Source organism: Candoia aspera, chromosome 12, assembly GCF_035149785.1.
Source record: "Candoia aspera isolate rCanAsp1 chromosome 12, rCanAsp1.hap2, whole genome shotgun sequence".
NCBI lineage: Eukaryota > Metazoa > Chordata > Lepidosauria > Squamata > Boidae > Candoia > Candoia aspera.
The window spans coordinates 18,729,731-18,744,276 of NC_086164.1; the positions used below are offsets into that span (position 1 = coordinate 18,729,731).

The window sequence follows — 14,546 nt, forward strand, 5'->3', positions numbered from 1 at the left end:
AGGGTTCTGCAAACTCTTTATGTTCAAAATTCCGTGAAAGAGGAGCAGCAGGTAGTATCCAGCACCCTCTTGGCCAATTGTTCTTAGACCATAAGAAAATTATTTCTGATATGTGAGAGAAGAGGAGGAGGAGGGAGAAGGAGAAGAGGAGGAGGAGGAGGAGGAGGAAGAAGGAGGAGGGGAGGGGGAGGATTTGGCTTCTATTGGGAAGTAAATTCTGCCATGGTCAGGGCCAAGACAGAAAAAGCCTTGTTCCTCAAGGACAGTATCTACCCTTAGATTTCAAGTATGGAGTGAATTGTCCTTTTGCAGTTGTGTAGCCAGAAGTAATTATATCTATCTATCTATCTATCTATATATATTTATATTTATATTTATATTTATATTTATATTTATATTTATATTTATATTTATATTTATATTTATATTATTTCCTATCCTGCCCTTATTATTTTTATGGAAAGCTTAGAGATTAGAGTTAGCAGGCCAGGGGAGCCTGGAAATGGCTCCTAGCTGGTTTGCAGAAGAGCTAATAGCAACCATATCTCCTGACGGACCTCGGAAGAGGGACAGGATGAATGGGAGAACTTCCTGAAGTATTCTGTAGGGATGTGCAGCACTTCAGATTTGATTCCCCCCGAAGTGTTTCAGAGCATCCAGATGTGCAAACGTGGCACTTGTTTTTAGCTCTTTAAAGCAGCCATGTCTTTTCCAGGGATCAAATAACAAGGACAGAGGACAGCTGGTCCACCCTGGGGAAAATCCTAGAGTCATACAAGGAGGTAGTGTTTAAATATTGGCCAAAACAAACAAAGCAGCTGCTTTAAAGCATAGCAGACAGGTACTACATTTGTGTTCCAGATTACCATCTCATAATTATTTCCAAAGGGTTGCACAGCCCTAATAGCCTGCCCCCTTGCCTTACAATTTCTTCTCTTTTTTGATTCCTGGGGGCTACAAGAAGAAGAGGTAACACTGAAAAGACAGATCAGATCACTGGACCAGGCAATGTTATATTTGAGAGTTCTTTTGGACAAGGACCCAAAAATATCCTCCCAGGTTGCCCAGTTTTGTGCTTCCATCTGCACAATACACCGCACCATCAATTAGATTTAGAATTTCTTAACACAGTATTTTATTTCAATTTATTTTAGTATCTTCATTCTTAATTAATTTTAGACTGTAGTATACTAATTGTTTTTGTTTTATATATATGTTTAAATCTAAGACTGTTGCTATTGTATAGTTTTATTGTGTTGGGTATTAGGGCTGTAATAAACACACACACACACACACACATATATATATGTGTGTGTGTGTGTGTGTGTGTGTGTGTTTATTACAGCCCTAATACCTAATACCTAATGTTTATTACATATATATATATATGGGAGCACATGCCCTATTGTTGCCAGAAAACCTTCACTGGGCATAGAAAACACATCAGTATGAAGCATGGTCAAACACAAATTGATGTCATGCAATTTACTCCAGTGCTGACATCTAGGCTTAATCAGACTTCCTTTAATGTGGGACTTGAACTCCCATGGCAGAATGACACTCTGTGAGGTTTGGTCATCCATCCTATCTGAATAGCCCAGGTGGATTAAATGTGAGTCCGGCACATATATACCCCGCCTGCTTTTTTTTTTCATGTCCTGACTTTATTATGTACAATGCAAGGTGGCATACATAATGCTCCCTCTTCCGACTTTCCCCACCACATCAACCTTGTGAGGTGGGTTGGGCTGAGAGAGAGGGACTGGCCCCAAGTCACCCAGCCAGCGAGGCTGGTCAAAGACCATAATAAAGATATTTGAATTTGAATTCACCCAGCCAGCTTCTGTGCCTAAGGGAGGACTAGAATTCACCATCTCCTGGTTCCTAGTCCAGCACCTAAACCACTGCACCAAACTGGCTTTTAACATTATGCCTGAAACTGATGGAAAGGTACTTTCTGTTGCTAGGGGCTCCCTTGGCTTGAGGTGGGTAGCTGAAAATGACCAGAACACCCACAGCAAGCGCTGGTATATTCATGAGCAGAACTATTTGGACAAGCCATGGCATTCCTCCAGCACTCTTGGAGTCAACCGGGCTGTCACCAACGACACAGGCTACTTCACCTGCTCTTACGTCCACCTCCCCTTCGCTGAGGAACTGAAAGCCAAGTTATATGTCTTCGTTAAAGGTAAGATTGATTGATTGATTGATTGATTGATTGATTGTGTTGCTATAGGAAAGATGGCACAGGAGAAAGAAAAGAAATGAAATGTAGTAAGATTTGGAGCCCAAATGAAGTAAAATCAGGTGGGGTATGGAGCTTGGTGTGAAGGTATCTCCAGGTACGTATGGGTACCACACTGGGGACCATATCCAGGGCATATATCCAGTTCCAATCAGTCCTAGTCAGTAGCAAAGTCAAGGACAGAGACATCTGGGTGAAAAAAAATTGAAGATGGCAGCCGCATTGAAGCCCGTGCCTTTTTTACATGCATCACATGTAAAGAAGAGATCAGGGCTTCAATTGGACCACTGTAACTTCTATCTTGAATGTTTGTGTCCCCACCCCCCACCCCTCGGTTGCCCTGGCCAATGGCAAAGGCTGTGAAAGTTGAAATCCAAAGTTTCAGAACTCCATCCAAGGACAGCAGTCTTGAAACCCCAGCATGCACTGATGAGCTTAGCAGTGGAAATTTCATGGGCCAGACTCAGATAAGTAGCTTCAGTTGCAGATGCTCTTAAAATGACATTGCTCAGCTATTGCAGAATCCAACACTCTAGTCATGCTTATATATCTATTCCAGGGTTTAAACCCTGCATCCTTTTCTCCTGCCCTTAGAGGGTAAACTCAGCCATGGTTTCTGAGAGCACCTGCAGGGTGTTTTGATAATGTTCTTGCTCCATCTCAGCCTCTTTACTTCCAACCTTGTTGGGGTCAGCCCTCACACCCAGCATCTGGAGTGTTGCCACATTGCCTACCCCTGCATTACACTCACTCACACCTCAAACCGGGTGGGGCAGAGACTTCCTGAATCAGGAATGAAAGTGGGCATGTGAGCTATCTTGTCTGGAGTACAAAACAATGAAGGTTTGCTGATTACGTTGGGCATCTCACTAATGTGGTCAGAAGAGACATCAGGAAGAAGAAAGCAGCAAACAGGAAAGACTGAGTTATGGAGAATGGTAGGGCTCAGGAACAAAGAATTGGGGTCAAATTCCCTGGCAATCATTGTCCATTCCAATTAGTTCTGGTGGCATCTGAAGAATAAAGCTGTGCTGATCTTCTTATGTAAGTCCTTCTTCCATACTCATACAGTAAATATCTTGTCCTTGGATTTAATGGATAAAATTAAAAGACAAAACAACATACGTAATCCTTCCAAACCTGGCACACAGAACTGCAGCTGTGTTGTAATTATTCCTTTTTATACCAGGAACTCCCCTCAATCAGCCATTTTTATGGGACCATCTAGCCAGAGGCTAGAAGAAAAGAAACTCTTGAAGCAGAAATCATAAAATCTCAAACTCTTAAAATGTTTCTCTCGTCCTGGTAAAGTGAAAGCTGCTTTTTAAAATCCACATTTACAGTAGACTCTCAGTTAACTGGAACTCAAGCAACTGGCACAAAAATTGAACTGGAAAAAAACCAGCACTCTCAAGCAACCAGAAAAAAAAAACTGGCACTCTCAAGCAACCAGCAAAAAAATCTGTATCTCTCTGCTGCCATCTAGTGGATATTAGGGTTTAATAGTAACTCTCAAGCAACCAGAAACTACATTTATCCGGCATCTACCAATCCGCATGGGTGCCAGTTAACTGAGAGTCTACTATATTTACTTTATTAAGGGTATTTGCAGACTGCGCCAATCCATTGGGACACAGGGCAGTGAATGACAACGTGAGCATAACCGCAGCAAAAGAGTAACAGACAATCAAAAACTGGTCCTGGTACCCTCAGGTGCAGACAGGTGCTACCTTTGCATCGCTGGATGCTCCAGATCCCCTACTGGCCTTTGAATCTGAAGCCCTGAATAGTTCTCTTGTTGAAGTAACATCTGCCTGATGATCATGCCAGTCAGGGAACCACCACTGCAGAGCAAGAGATCAAGAGGTCTGTTGGAGGCCCTGCAACCTGGATACAGGCAATTCAGCACGTTCAGTTTGTAAAACAGGAGATTGCCAAGGCAGGAAGTGATACTTAAGTTGTGAAGGCAACCTACGTCCTTCCTCTTCAAGCCTCCTTCAAGCCACCCACAGCTCCTTCAAGGAAAGAAAACCACGGCAAGCCAGACTGCACGTTGCAGGCAGGGACGGACAGGCACTGTGGAATGTTAGTGGCTTATCAGCTGTCAGGAAAGTCCAAGGAGATGGAGACGGGCTTCTTTTTGGAGTCTTTGCAGACAGACTGTCTGGCTCAGCAGGTCAAGGGGAGTTTGCAGGAAGGCAGGCAGGGTGGAGCTTCCCCAGCTTAAAACCCAGCACAGGTCAAGGAGGTTGGGTCAAGTGGAAGTGCTGAAGAAGCAGAAACTGCAGGGGTCAGAAGCCGGAGCAAGGCCATCTTTGTTGTCATTTGGTCGAGCAGAGCTGGAGAAATGAAACCAACCTGGTCTGTAGTTCATAGGCAAAGAAAAACAAAAGAAGAATATGGGGGGGCTGAGATTTGTGTGTCATCCTGGCTGAAGCTTGTGTAGACCATGATCTACAAATGCAGGTGGTGAATTTGGGCCGAATACAAGTATCCAGACTAATTCCGCATCAGGAATGGAAGCACCTGACTTTGAAAAGCAACACATCCATGCAGTCAGATCATGAAATTACCACTCCATAAACATAGAATTGGGAAGGGTCTGTTCCTTTTTCAGTCATGGTCCTTCCCTACTGATGGGAAAGAAAGCTCATCCTCTCAGTCAAGAAAGGGCTGAACCCTTGTGGCTTAGGGAAGCCATCTTTCTTCTTCCCACTGCAACGTTCCTGCAGATTTGTCCTTCTTTTCCCCAGCTAGAAGCACTCCAAATAGGTGGGGATTGCAACTTCAAGAATCCCCAGGCCAATTCTAGCAATTGTATTCCACAAACATCTGGAGAAGGAAATGCTTGCTATCATACTGTGTCAGGATTATGCAATATCTCCTGGGTCAGAAGCCATATTGGCCCTTGGACTAATTGATTGATTGAGTCATTCATTTATTATTTAATTATTATTTGGCTTGTACAGGCCCATTCAACTGTAGCCAGCTCTGGGTGTCAAACACTCCACCTTGGTAAGCAAGATTAAAAATAAGGAAAAAAATATAGGAGGATCTTCTGCCTTTTAATAATGTGTGTTAGTTGGAAAAGGTGCTACCAGACTCCTGAGATGAGAAATAACCAACAGTCAAAATCTAGAGACAGTCAACAGTCAAATGTGTTCTCCCAAAGAGAACCAACCCCAGCAGGGGGATTCCTTTGAAAAAGTGGAAATGTTCACAGCAAAACCTCAAATTGGTTTAATTTAAATGTATTCCAAACTAACCTAATTATGTAAAGGCAATGCAATTATGCCTTGTGTGTTTACTGATTTCAGATGGCAATTGGGTGCCAGTTTTGGATGCTGCAAGTTGAGTATCTCCTGCTCCAAAGATTCAACAGGGAATTTGTTTGAAAATTGACCTTTTTCAAATCAATTAGAAAAGACAGAAATCTTTGATCTTGTTGCTAAATTGGCACAACATGCTAATCTTCATCAGGTTCTGCCTTGATTGTCTGAGGAGGAGGTTTTGGAGCTGAGTTCAATGCATAGGCACCCAGTGGACCCCACTGTGATGTTGCACATATCACAGTGTCATTGCTCAAATGACATAACTTGCGTGAGTTGCACAATGGCATCATGGCGCATGTGGAGTCACTCTCCTCTTTGCTGCCCTGCAGATGCCTGTGGTGAGTTGTGCAAACTCGTTTCATTTTCTTGCATGGTGCAAAAGTGTGTTAACTCAAGAACAAAGTGAAGGGTGATGCAAAAGCACAGCCCCTCAGTTATGTATTCATGCACGTAGCTTTCCTTCCTTTGTGTGACTTTGGTTGCCTCCAGCCACAATTTGTTTTCAGAACAAACCATCCAAACAATTACTTACATCTGCAACCAGTCAGATAAAAAACAGGAGCATGCAGTTTCTCAAAGAAAAATTGCTGGGATATTTATGAATTGGGGCAATGTGAGAGGTGGAAAATAAAATGCCCTATTCTGTGCTGGTTCCCTATTCTTGCCGCACTCTGAGCCCTGGGTGGAGCAGCAAAACGACACAGGGGAAGCCAAGGAAACAAAAGCAAGATCAGGACATTGTGATGGAGCAGTTCGGCTTCCGTCCGAAGCACGCCAAGGGATTTCAGCATCAGGCTGAAAATGAAGTGGGGGGATGGAATAGACCTTGTCGTTGTTCTCACATTCTGGGAAGAAAGGCCTGGGACTCTCATGGGAAAGCATTTTTTTCTCACCCCACCTGTTCGAGGCCCATAAATAAGCAGACTCCCATGAAGCCATTCCCGAAACAGGAATACCAGATAGACTCGAATTCCTTTCCGTGGGCTGATAAAAGCCGGCAGCGGGAGAGAGAACCAGAACATGATAAAATTCCACTGAGCAGAACTTCCAGAGCATTGATTGGCAGGGGTGGGGGAAGCTGCAAGGCAAAGGTGCTTGGGGGATTTTAAAAAGTCAAGATATTGGCCATGGTGGCACCATCAAAGCCCCACCCCTTTTTAACTTGTGTGTGAAAGGGGGAGGGGCTTCAGTCAAGAGGTTTCTGCAGCCATCCTGACTTCTTTGCATACTTCTTTGCAAATGATATCTGATGCTATCTGTCCAGATGTGGAGAGCTTTCAAACATGGAAAGATGACATAATTAAACTTAGCACTGGAATATATATACATACACACATACATACATACATACATACATACCTGTATATGCTATGTAGGCAGGATTCGGACATCCCATTAAACCACAGTGGGATTAATCTGATTGTTGCTGAGCATATCACATGAATCTTTCTTGCATGTTGGGGAGAGTTGTTTTAGTCCAGGCTGTTCTGTGGTTTTTAGCTATGTTTTTTGCTTATGTAGGGCACACCCTATAAGCTGCTTGGTGTCTTTTGAGAGTTGGACAGCCTTGAGAAACCCAAATCATCATCCACACCGTCCTCCCCTTCATCTGTCCATTCTAGCATATAAACTTGATGCTTTAGCTGGATTTGCAGCCCACCCATTGTGGCTTAATCAATAAACCATGGTTAAGTATTATGCGTTAACTGAGTCTTATGATCGAGTGGCACATGAAGCAGGATACAGATCCTCCAGTAACTTTTCCTCCTGAAAATTTCACTCACCAATTATTGAGTTTCTCCTCCATCTTTGGTGGGAAATTTTGAAAGATGCCCCAGGGAAGGGACAACTGCAGGATGAAGCCCCCTAAGAGGAAAGTGACTGTATTGCAGGAGCCAATGGGTGGATGAATCACAATTTAATGAGTAGGAAGTGAGCGTGAATCATCAGGGCTTCCTCATCCAATGCAAGTGGCAGCTGGACAGTATTGCTTATGACTCATCAAAGGTTGTGAAGAATTCAGGACACTTTTTCTCCAGCTCCTGGGCAAAGAAATATACCAGAAGCCATTTTTGTTTTTCTCCATTTGCTACTGCTAGAGGCTTACTTCACTTTGCTTGGCACAGGGTGCATTTGTGTGACATCTGGGGTGCCCACAGAGTATGGTTAAAGGAGACGAGAAGGTGGCCATGATGGTATGATTGAAGCTCTGCCTGTTTTTAATGTGTCGTGTGTTGACTTTTTTGACCGTCCCCTGCGGACACCCCTGCATGACATCTTAAGTTAAAATAGGCAGCGACAATTGTTTGTTTGTTTGTTCAATTTCTATGGCTGCCCATCTCAGACAAGTGATTTTGGGTGGAGAACAAACATAAAATCAATTAAAACCAAGTACAAACACAATACAAAAATAAATATATATAGCCACCGTGACAAATTGTAACCATAGATGTCAGTATAACCAGGGAATAGGGCCCTTAACAGACTGGGGGCCCCAGGCCCAGGCACATAACCAGGTCTTCAAGGTCTTATGAACAAAAGGCCAAATGTGCACACTGTGGGAGGGGGGTAGGGGAGGGCAAATGATACGGCAGGCATTGTGATGTCTAAAGCAAACTCCGCCCCTTTTGTGTGTGAATCTTGACACTGTACACATCATATAACCAGTGTAGCAATGCCCATTTCTTCACCTGGATGAAACTGCTAGGTGCCAAGGGCGACACTGCACACCATCTTCTGCCTATTGTGAGTTGTGTGGCTCGCTATATCACCCTGAAACTGAAATGGCCCCCATTTGGGGTTTCCAAAAACCATGATTTGGTACCAGACTTTTGCCAAGATGAAAGACCCCAGTTGTTGGCAACTATAGGCTATAACTTGGTGTGCTGTGTGCCCCCGATCAGTGAAAATCCCAAAGTGAGAGCTGTCATCTCTGGATTACAAAAATCCTGATGGCTGCAAATAGGTACAGGAAACTGGCTCGGCTACCATCTAATGATCATCTGGAGTTTTGCAGTCCAAATACAATAGCCTTGGAACTCCTTGGTGGTTTGGCTTATATGACAAATCACAAGCATGGCTAAAACGACGTGCCAGTCCGGGAGAAGAAAATGGTGGCTTATGTGCTCATCAAGAGAGTTTTTGTGTCATACAAACAAAGCTAGAGTGTTTTGAAGCCATCACAATCCTTTCAGAAGAGTGCAGTTCAGCAATGTGAGTAGCTAACAAAACCCAGCTCTAGATCCAGAAACAAAACATTTTGTTTCTAGACTAAAATTTCAGTTTTGTGAATCGCTATATGGATTCCATGAAGGATTTGATAAGCTTCCCATAGGAAACAGGGTGTGAGAAAGTCATTCTGAAGAAATACAATCAACCAGATTATTTGCTTTTCTATGTTTTGCTTTATGTAGTGCCCAGATAAACCTGGACCATTTGTCACCCACCTCCATTGCTGTGAGAAATCAGCAGGGAGAGGGTAATTTTGAGCTGAAAATGTCAGGAAACCAGTAAGCAGCCTCTCCTTATCTCTCCTTCTTCCACTCAGATATCCTGCCTATTCTACCCCCAGCTAAAAACAATGGCTTAAGTCTTGGTTAATTTAAAAAATGGGCTACATCTGTAAAAATCAGCTTGGGCCTTCAACCTTGCAGCAATCTGGACCCCTTCCTGTTAGTATCTCTTAAGGCTGAGGGCACAAAAACAATGTTAGACCTTATTTCTATGAGAAACCTTCATAGTGCCCACAAGGGAAAGCAAATTATTTCATGTGCATCACAACATCAGGAAGGAAGGCATTGTAAAAATTGCATTGTTTATTCAGATTTCAAAACTCAGCTTTCCTTCATGTAGAATTCTCCTCCTCCTCCTCCCCCCCTCCCCCTCCCCCTCCCCCTCCCCTCCCCTCTCTTTCCTGAAGGACAGATTATCTATGAAAAGGAGTAGGTGGGGATGGTGGCTCCACCTTTTTCAGTAATGGTAATGGAGGTTGTTTTTGATCTCCTGTTTTCTCTCACCCCACCCCCACCCCCCAACCTCCATTTCCCAAGCCTGAATGTAAAAGTAAGCTGACCATTTGTAGAGTTAAGTTATCAAGGGAAATACTTGGATGTTGTAAAGTCACCTTAACTGCACCCTCAAGTGGTGAGAACTGGAATTTTCAGGATGCTGGACCAGCCTCAAAGACTTGTCCCCGTTTGTTTGTTTGTTTGTTTGCTATCTCTCTTCCACCATCAAGGAGCAGCTTTAAAAGTATAAAATTCAGCAAAGCCGTATCACTGCATGCTACTTCCAAGGAGTCTCATATGGGAATGGCAAACAAAATGCCTAGAGTAACTGACATTCAGCAGAAGGAGCTCCTGTCTTACCAACCCATAATGATGGATTTTCTTGCTAGGGAGAAAGCCAGACTGGAGAACTGTACAGTCAAGGCACGAACAACCTTTTTTTTAGCCCCACAAGCCCCTTTGACTGCACCATGAATTCACTGCTGTGATTGCCAAAGACCTCTAGCACTCACCAGTTTAAGGAGGAAAACACAGGGAAAAATTGCAAGACATTAAACTGGCTAACCACCACCCCCCCCAAAAAAAAAAACCCCAAACCAAACAGGTATTTCTCAGCTTGGCTGTGCTGGCTGGGGCTGATGGGAGTTGGATGCCCACATATCTGGAAGGCACCAAGTTGAGGGAAGCTGGGATGGAATTAATTTCTGCCCTAACAGACAAGGCTTTCTGCAGAGTTGCACTGGGGAACTGTCCAGCAAAGTAGATGCTGAAAACATTGTTGGGTCTTCATTGCAATAACCACACCTCTGTGAAAAACAAGTCTTCCCATTGTGCTGATTTGCTGGTTCCATCACTGTTCATTTTTTTCCCCCCTGGAAGTTGGGGAAAAGCTCCATATGCCTGTAAACAGAGGGCCATTCTGCCATTCTCGTCTCCAAGACAAATTGGAAGTAACCAAGGGAAGTAACATTCACTAATGACCTCAGCTGTAAACTGGTTGCATTTATAAATCTCCTAGCATATGTAACCCTACATTGTCAGATGCTGTTTGTAGTTGGGAAAGGTAGGGTAGAATGTTATATTTGGGTCAGGAAAGAGTGAATCTGGCTTTGCAAACGTTTTCTTCCCAAAAGTGATAGTTTGTGTTTGCTTAACTTTATCCTAATGTATTCTTGAAAGTACCATGTTTTCTTAAAATATGCATTTTGTCTGGTTTTGTGTTGCAAATGAGATTCTCAGACTTTAGGAAATGTGGAATTTTGGGGCTACTTGCCGTCTTGTATACCTGCAGGTTTAGAAAAAGCAAATTTCTTATCCACCCCTTGGTAGGATCTGCCTTCCCCGACCAGATGGCCTCCAAATACATTGAGGCACAACTCCAATCACTCTCACTGCCTAGGGATAATGGTATCTGTAGTCCAACACATCTGGAAAGCACCAGATAGGGAAATGCTGTTTGGATTAATGGTTGCCTTTAGATACAAAGGTCAAGTGTCAGGCAGTGTTCAAAAGGCTGAAAAGGCAGATATTTCTGAATCTAAGAAGCCCCATTTTTTCTTCTTTGGGTTTTCTTTAAGGCTGGTCTTAATATTATCTTCACCGTCTCACTGCAGGGCAGGATTTCCTGGAAGAAGTCTAGGTTTGTGTGTAGCAGAATGAGCAAGAGAACTCACAAATCCAGCAGCATTTCATTTATCCTGTTTTTATTCTTTCCCACCCAATGGAATTTATTTATTTATTTATTTATTTATTTACTTACTTACTTACTTACTTACTATCCTGCCTTTATGATTTTTATAAATAACTCAAGGTGGTGAACATACCAAATACTCCTGCCTCCTATTGGAAAGAAATAATGTGAAGTGCTCAGGACTCTGCCAGCATGATAACTCTCTCAAAACTGGGCAGAATGAGGTCACATTTAGTGTGGGGGAGAAGCAACAGCAGAAAGAGTTTTAAAAATGCTCCGGTTCTGATTTTGCTGGGTAGGTGGTTGCCTTCAAGTCAGTCTTGACTCCTGGAGGCTGCCTGGGCAAGTCCCTGCAGTTTTCTTGGCAAGATTTCAGAAGTGGTTTGCCATTGCCTCCTTCCTAGGGCTGAGAGAAAGTGACTGGCCCAAGGTCACACAGCTGGCTTTGTGCCTAAGGCAGGACTAGAACTCACTGTCTCCCGGTTTCTAGCCTGATGTCTTAACCACTACACCAAACTGGCTCTCTGGTTCTGATTAGGGTCTGCATAAAAAAAAAAATCCAGGAAAAAAAATCCCTCTGTGGGAGAGGTGGTTGGGTAGTGGCCCAGAAAGCTGCTGACCCCTCCATTCTTAGCACATTTCCATCCCCATTCTTGGTCAGTAGAGGTCGGTAGAGGGCAACTACTTTTAAGGGGTTTGAAAGAATCCAGGAGCTCTTTCCACACTTTTTCCCTACCTTGTTATTTTTTCCAAACTCAAGGACACTGGAAAGAATTTTTGTAAAGGAGGTCTGTGAAGCAGGTCTGGACTCTGTCCATCTATCAGCACAACTCTTTGAGAGAGAGAGAGAGAGAGAGAGAGAGAGAGAGAGAGAGAGAGAGAGAGAGAGGGATGCCAGCAAAAGAAAATTAAAGTTCCAAAAGGCAGATCATATCTGTTGGCCCAAAACTATAGACCAGACTAAGAAAGGTCAAGCTTACTTTTATAGTTACAGCTATAGTAACAGCATCTTGCAAATCTGAATCTCCTTCCTCCTCCTTCACTTTTTCTTTATGTGAACTAGGGAGGGACATGTTCCCAAGTTACTTTCTTAACCCGGGCTCAAGCCCCTCTTATCTCCCTGCTGCCTTGGTGGCAGCTCTTCCTCCTGTCCTTCAAGGCCATTCCTTCTTTCCTCCACAATATCAGAGGCTGTAGAGGAAAAAATAATCGAGAAAAAATCCCCAGTGCATCATTCCTATGGGATAAGCAATTGGGCAGTGGCTCAAAATGCTGGTGACTGCTCCATTCTAAATTCATCCCCACCTGGTCATGCGACTCAGGGCAGACTGTAGGCATGCACACAAACACAGAGAGAGGCAACATGATAGGAGAGCAGAAATAAATATGGAATTTTATTTTATTTTATTTTATTTTACTTTTATGACTGTAACTCTGGACAGCTCAAAACAACAACAGTAAAAACCAGAAAACAATTAAAACAATAAAACCAAGACCAAAAACTTGGCACCTCAGATCCCATCCTCCTTAGATGCATCCAACAGAACCATCCACAGGCTCCCATCTGACCCTGTCCTGGCACTTGGGGGAAGAACTAGCTCTGTATGGCCTTCCAGAAGGCTAAAAGGGTGGGGGCCTGCTAGAACCCAGGAGGAAGAGTGTTCCACAGGGCAGTTTTACATTAAAGAAAATGCAGAATCTCCTATAGCCACTTGTAGTAAAGAGGTTAGTGAGATTTCCAGAAGCCGTTCTTCTCCGACCTTGTTGAATACAGGTAGTCCTCGATTTACGACCACAATTGGGACTGGAATTTCCATCCTAAGTCATTGCAGTCGTAAGTCAAGTCACCACGTGACTGGACCCAATTTTATGACCATTTTTACAGCAGCTGTTAAGTAAATCATGGGTCGTTAATCGAACTCAGCTTCCCCAGTGGGAGTTTTTTGATGGAAAACAGCAAAAAAAAAAAAACCCTCACAAAACGTGAACTTGTGACTGTGGGATGCTGCAACTGATTGTGAATGCGGGCTGGCTGCCAAGCACCCGAAGTTGGTGGAGTTGCAACATTTTGCAATACTCATAAGTGCTTTACAGGCCATAAAGTACCCATTCCTAGGCCGTCGTCACTTTGGACCATCATTAAATGAATGGTCATAAGTTGAGGACTGCCTGTCAGTAAATTAGTGCCCAGTGGGTTAGATCCAGGTGCTGTCCTGTTTAGGGTTTGGCCACTAAAATCCGTGGGAGTTCGGTCTTGCAGTTTCTCAGAGGTTTTCTTCCGTAGCTTCTATTTCTCTGTCTCACTCTTTGGGTGCTTGAAAATTCTCTTGGAGGCTTGAAAGATAAATTGTCTCTCATAAAACCAAATGAGAACTGGTAGGGGAAAATTGCAGCGGAATTTTTCAGCAACATAATTCTTACTGATTGCAACAGATTTAAGTATGTCTGCATCTGGGCCAACCTGCTGTTATTTAAATTGCATGGTGGGGGGGAGAAAGATACCTACGAATTCAACACCTAGGGTGTCTGAATCTAAAATGATCAACCTGCATGCCATGTCTCTTGCTTCATAGACTCATTCTAATAAAAGAAAAAAAAATCTGGGGTGGTGGGGCTTCTTCTAAGGAAGACTCTGGCTGGTGAGGTCTAGATTCAGGTTGCCACTGCCAAGGGGTTGGATAAGCAGCAAGATTCAAATGCAAGGATTAACCCAGCTTCATCAGCTGCTGTAAGTCAGAATCACAGTCTGTTAGTCTAGGCTACTTTGCAGCATCGTTGGTCTAAAAATTAAGGATGAATGGCAGGTCATTTCTATCAAGCAGCCAAACAGGCTTGCTTCTCTGCACAGTTGTGATGTTTCATTTTTGTGTCCTGCAGATCAGTCCCAGCCTTTTGTGCAGCCCCACCCAACACATCCAGATGTCATCTATGTGCACAATAGTACAGATGTGATCATTGTGCCATGCCGTGTCACCTCGCCAGAGATCAAGCCGCAGCTGCTGGTGGTGAGCATCACCTGGTGTTAGCTTTGCCATTTCTGAGTCTTCTTGCAACCCTCAACAAATATGTTAGCTTTCAAGGGTGATGATTGATAAATAGGTAAATGAGGATTAATTTGCTCAGTTTGATGGGCCACTTTTAGTGATAGATTTCCACTCTGGCAAGTTTCCATTCTGGTCCAGAAAATTTCGGGAAGCACGGGAAAAGAAATCTATACTCTTTAAGGAACCCACATCTGCTATATGAGAACCAGGCTTTTTAAGCATGATAGA

At 43.5% G+C, this 14,546-nt stretch overlaps 1 protein-coding gene across 1 annotated transcript in view; it reads left to right on the top strand.

Annotated features, from left to right (window-relative positions):
* The window catches only part of LOC134504543 (vascular endothelial growth factor receptor kdr-like), a 160,318-nt gene that overhangs the window by 49,972 nt on the left and 95,800 nt on the right, over positions 1-14,546 (top strand). Inside the window, exons 3-4 of the mRNA XM_063313806.1 lie at positions 1,968-2,188; positions 14,152-14,279. Of these exons, the coding sequence (XP_063169876.1) occupies positions 1,968-2,188; positions 14,152-14,279 (349 nt within the window). The remainder of the gene's footprint in view (positions 1-1,967; positions 2,189-14,151; positions 14,280-14,546) is intronic.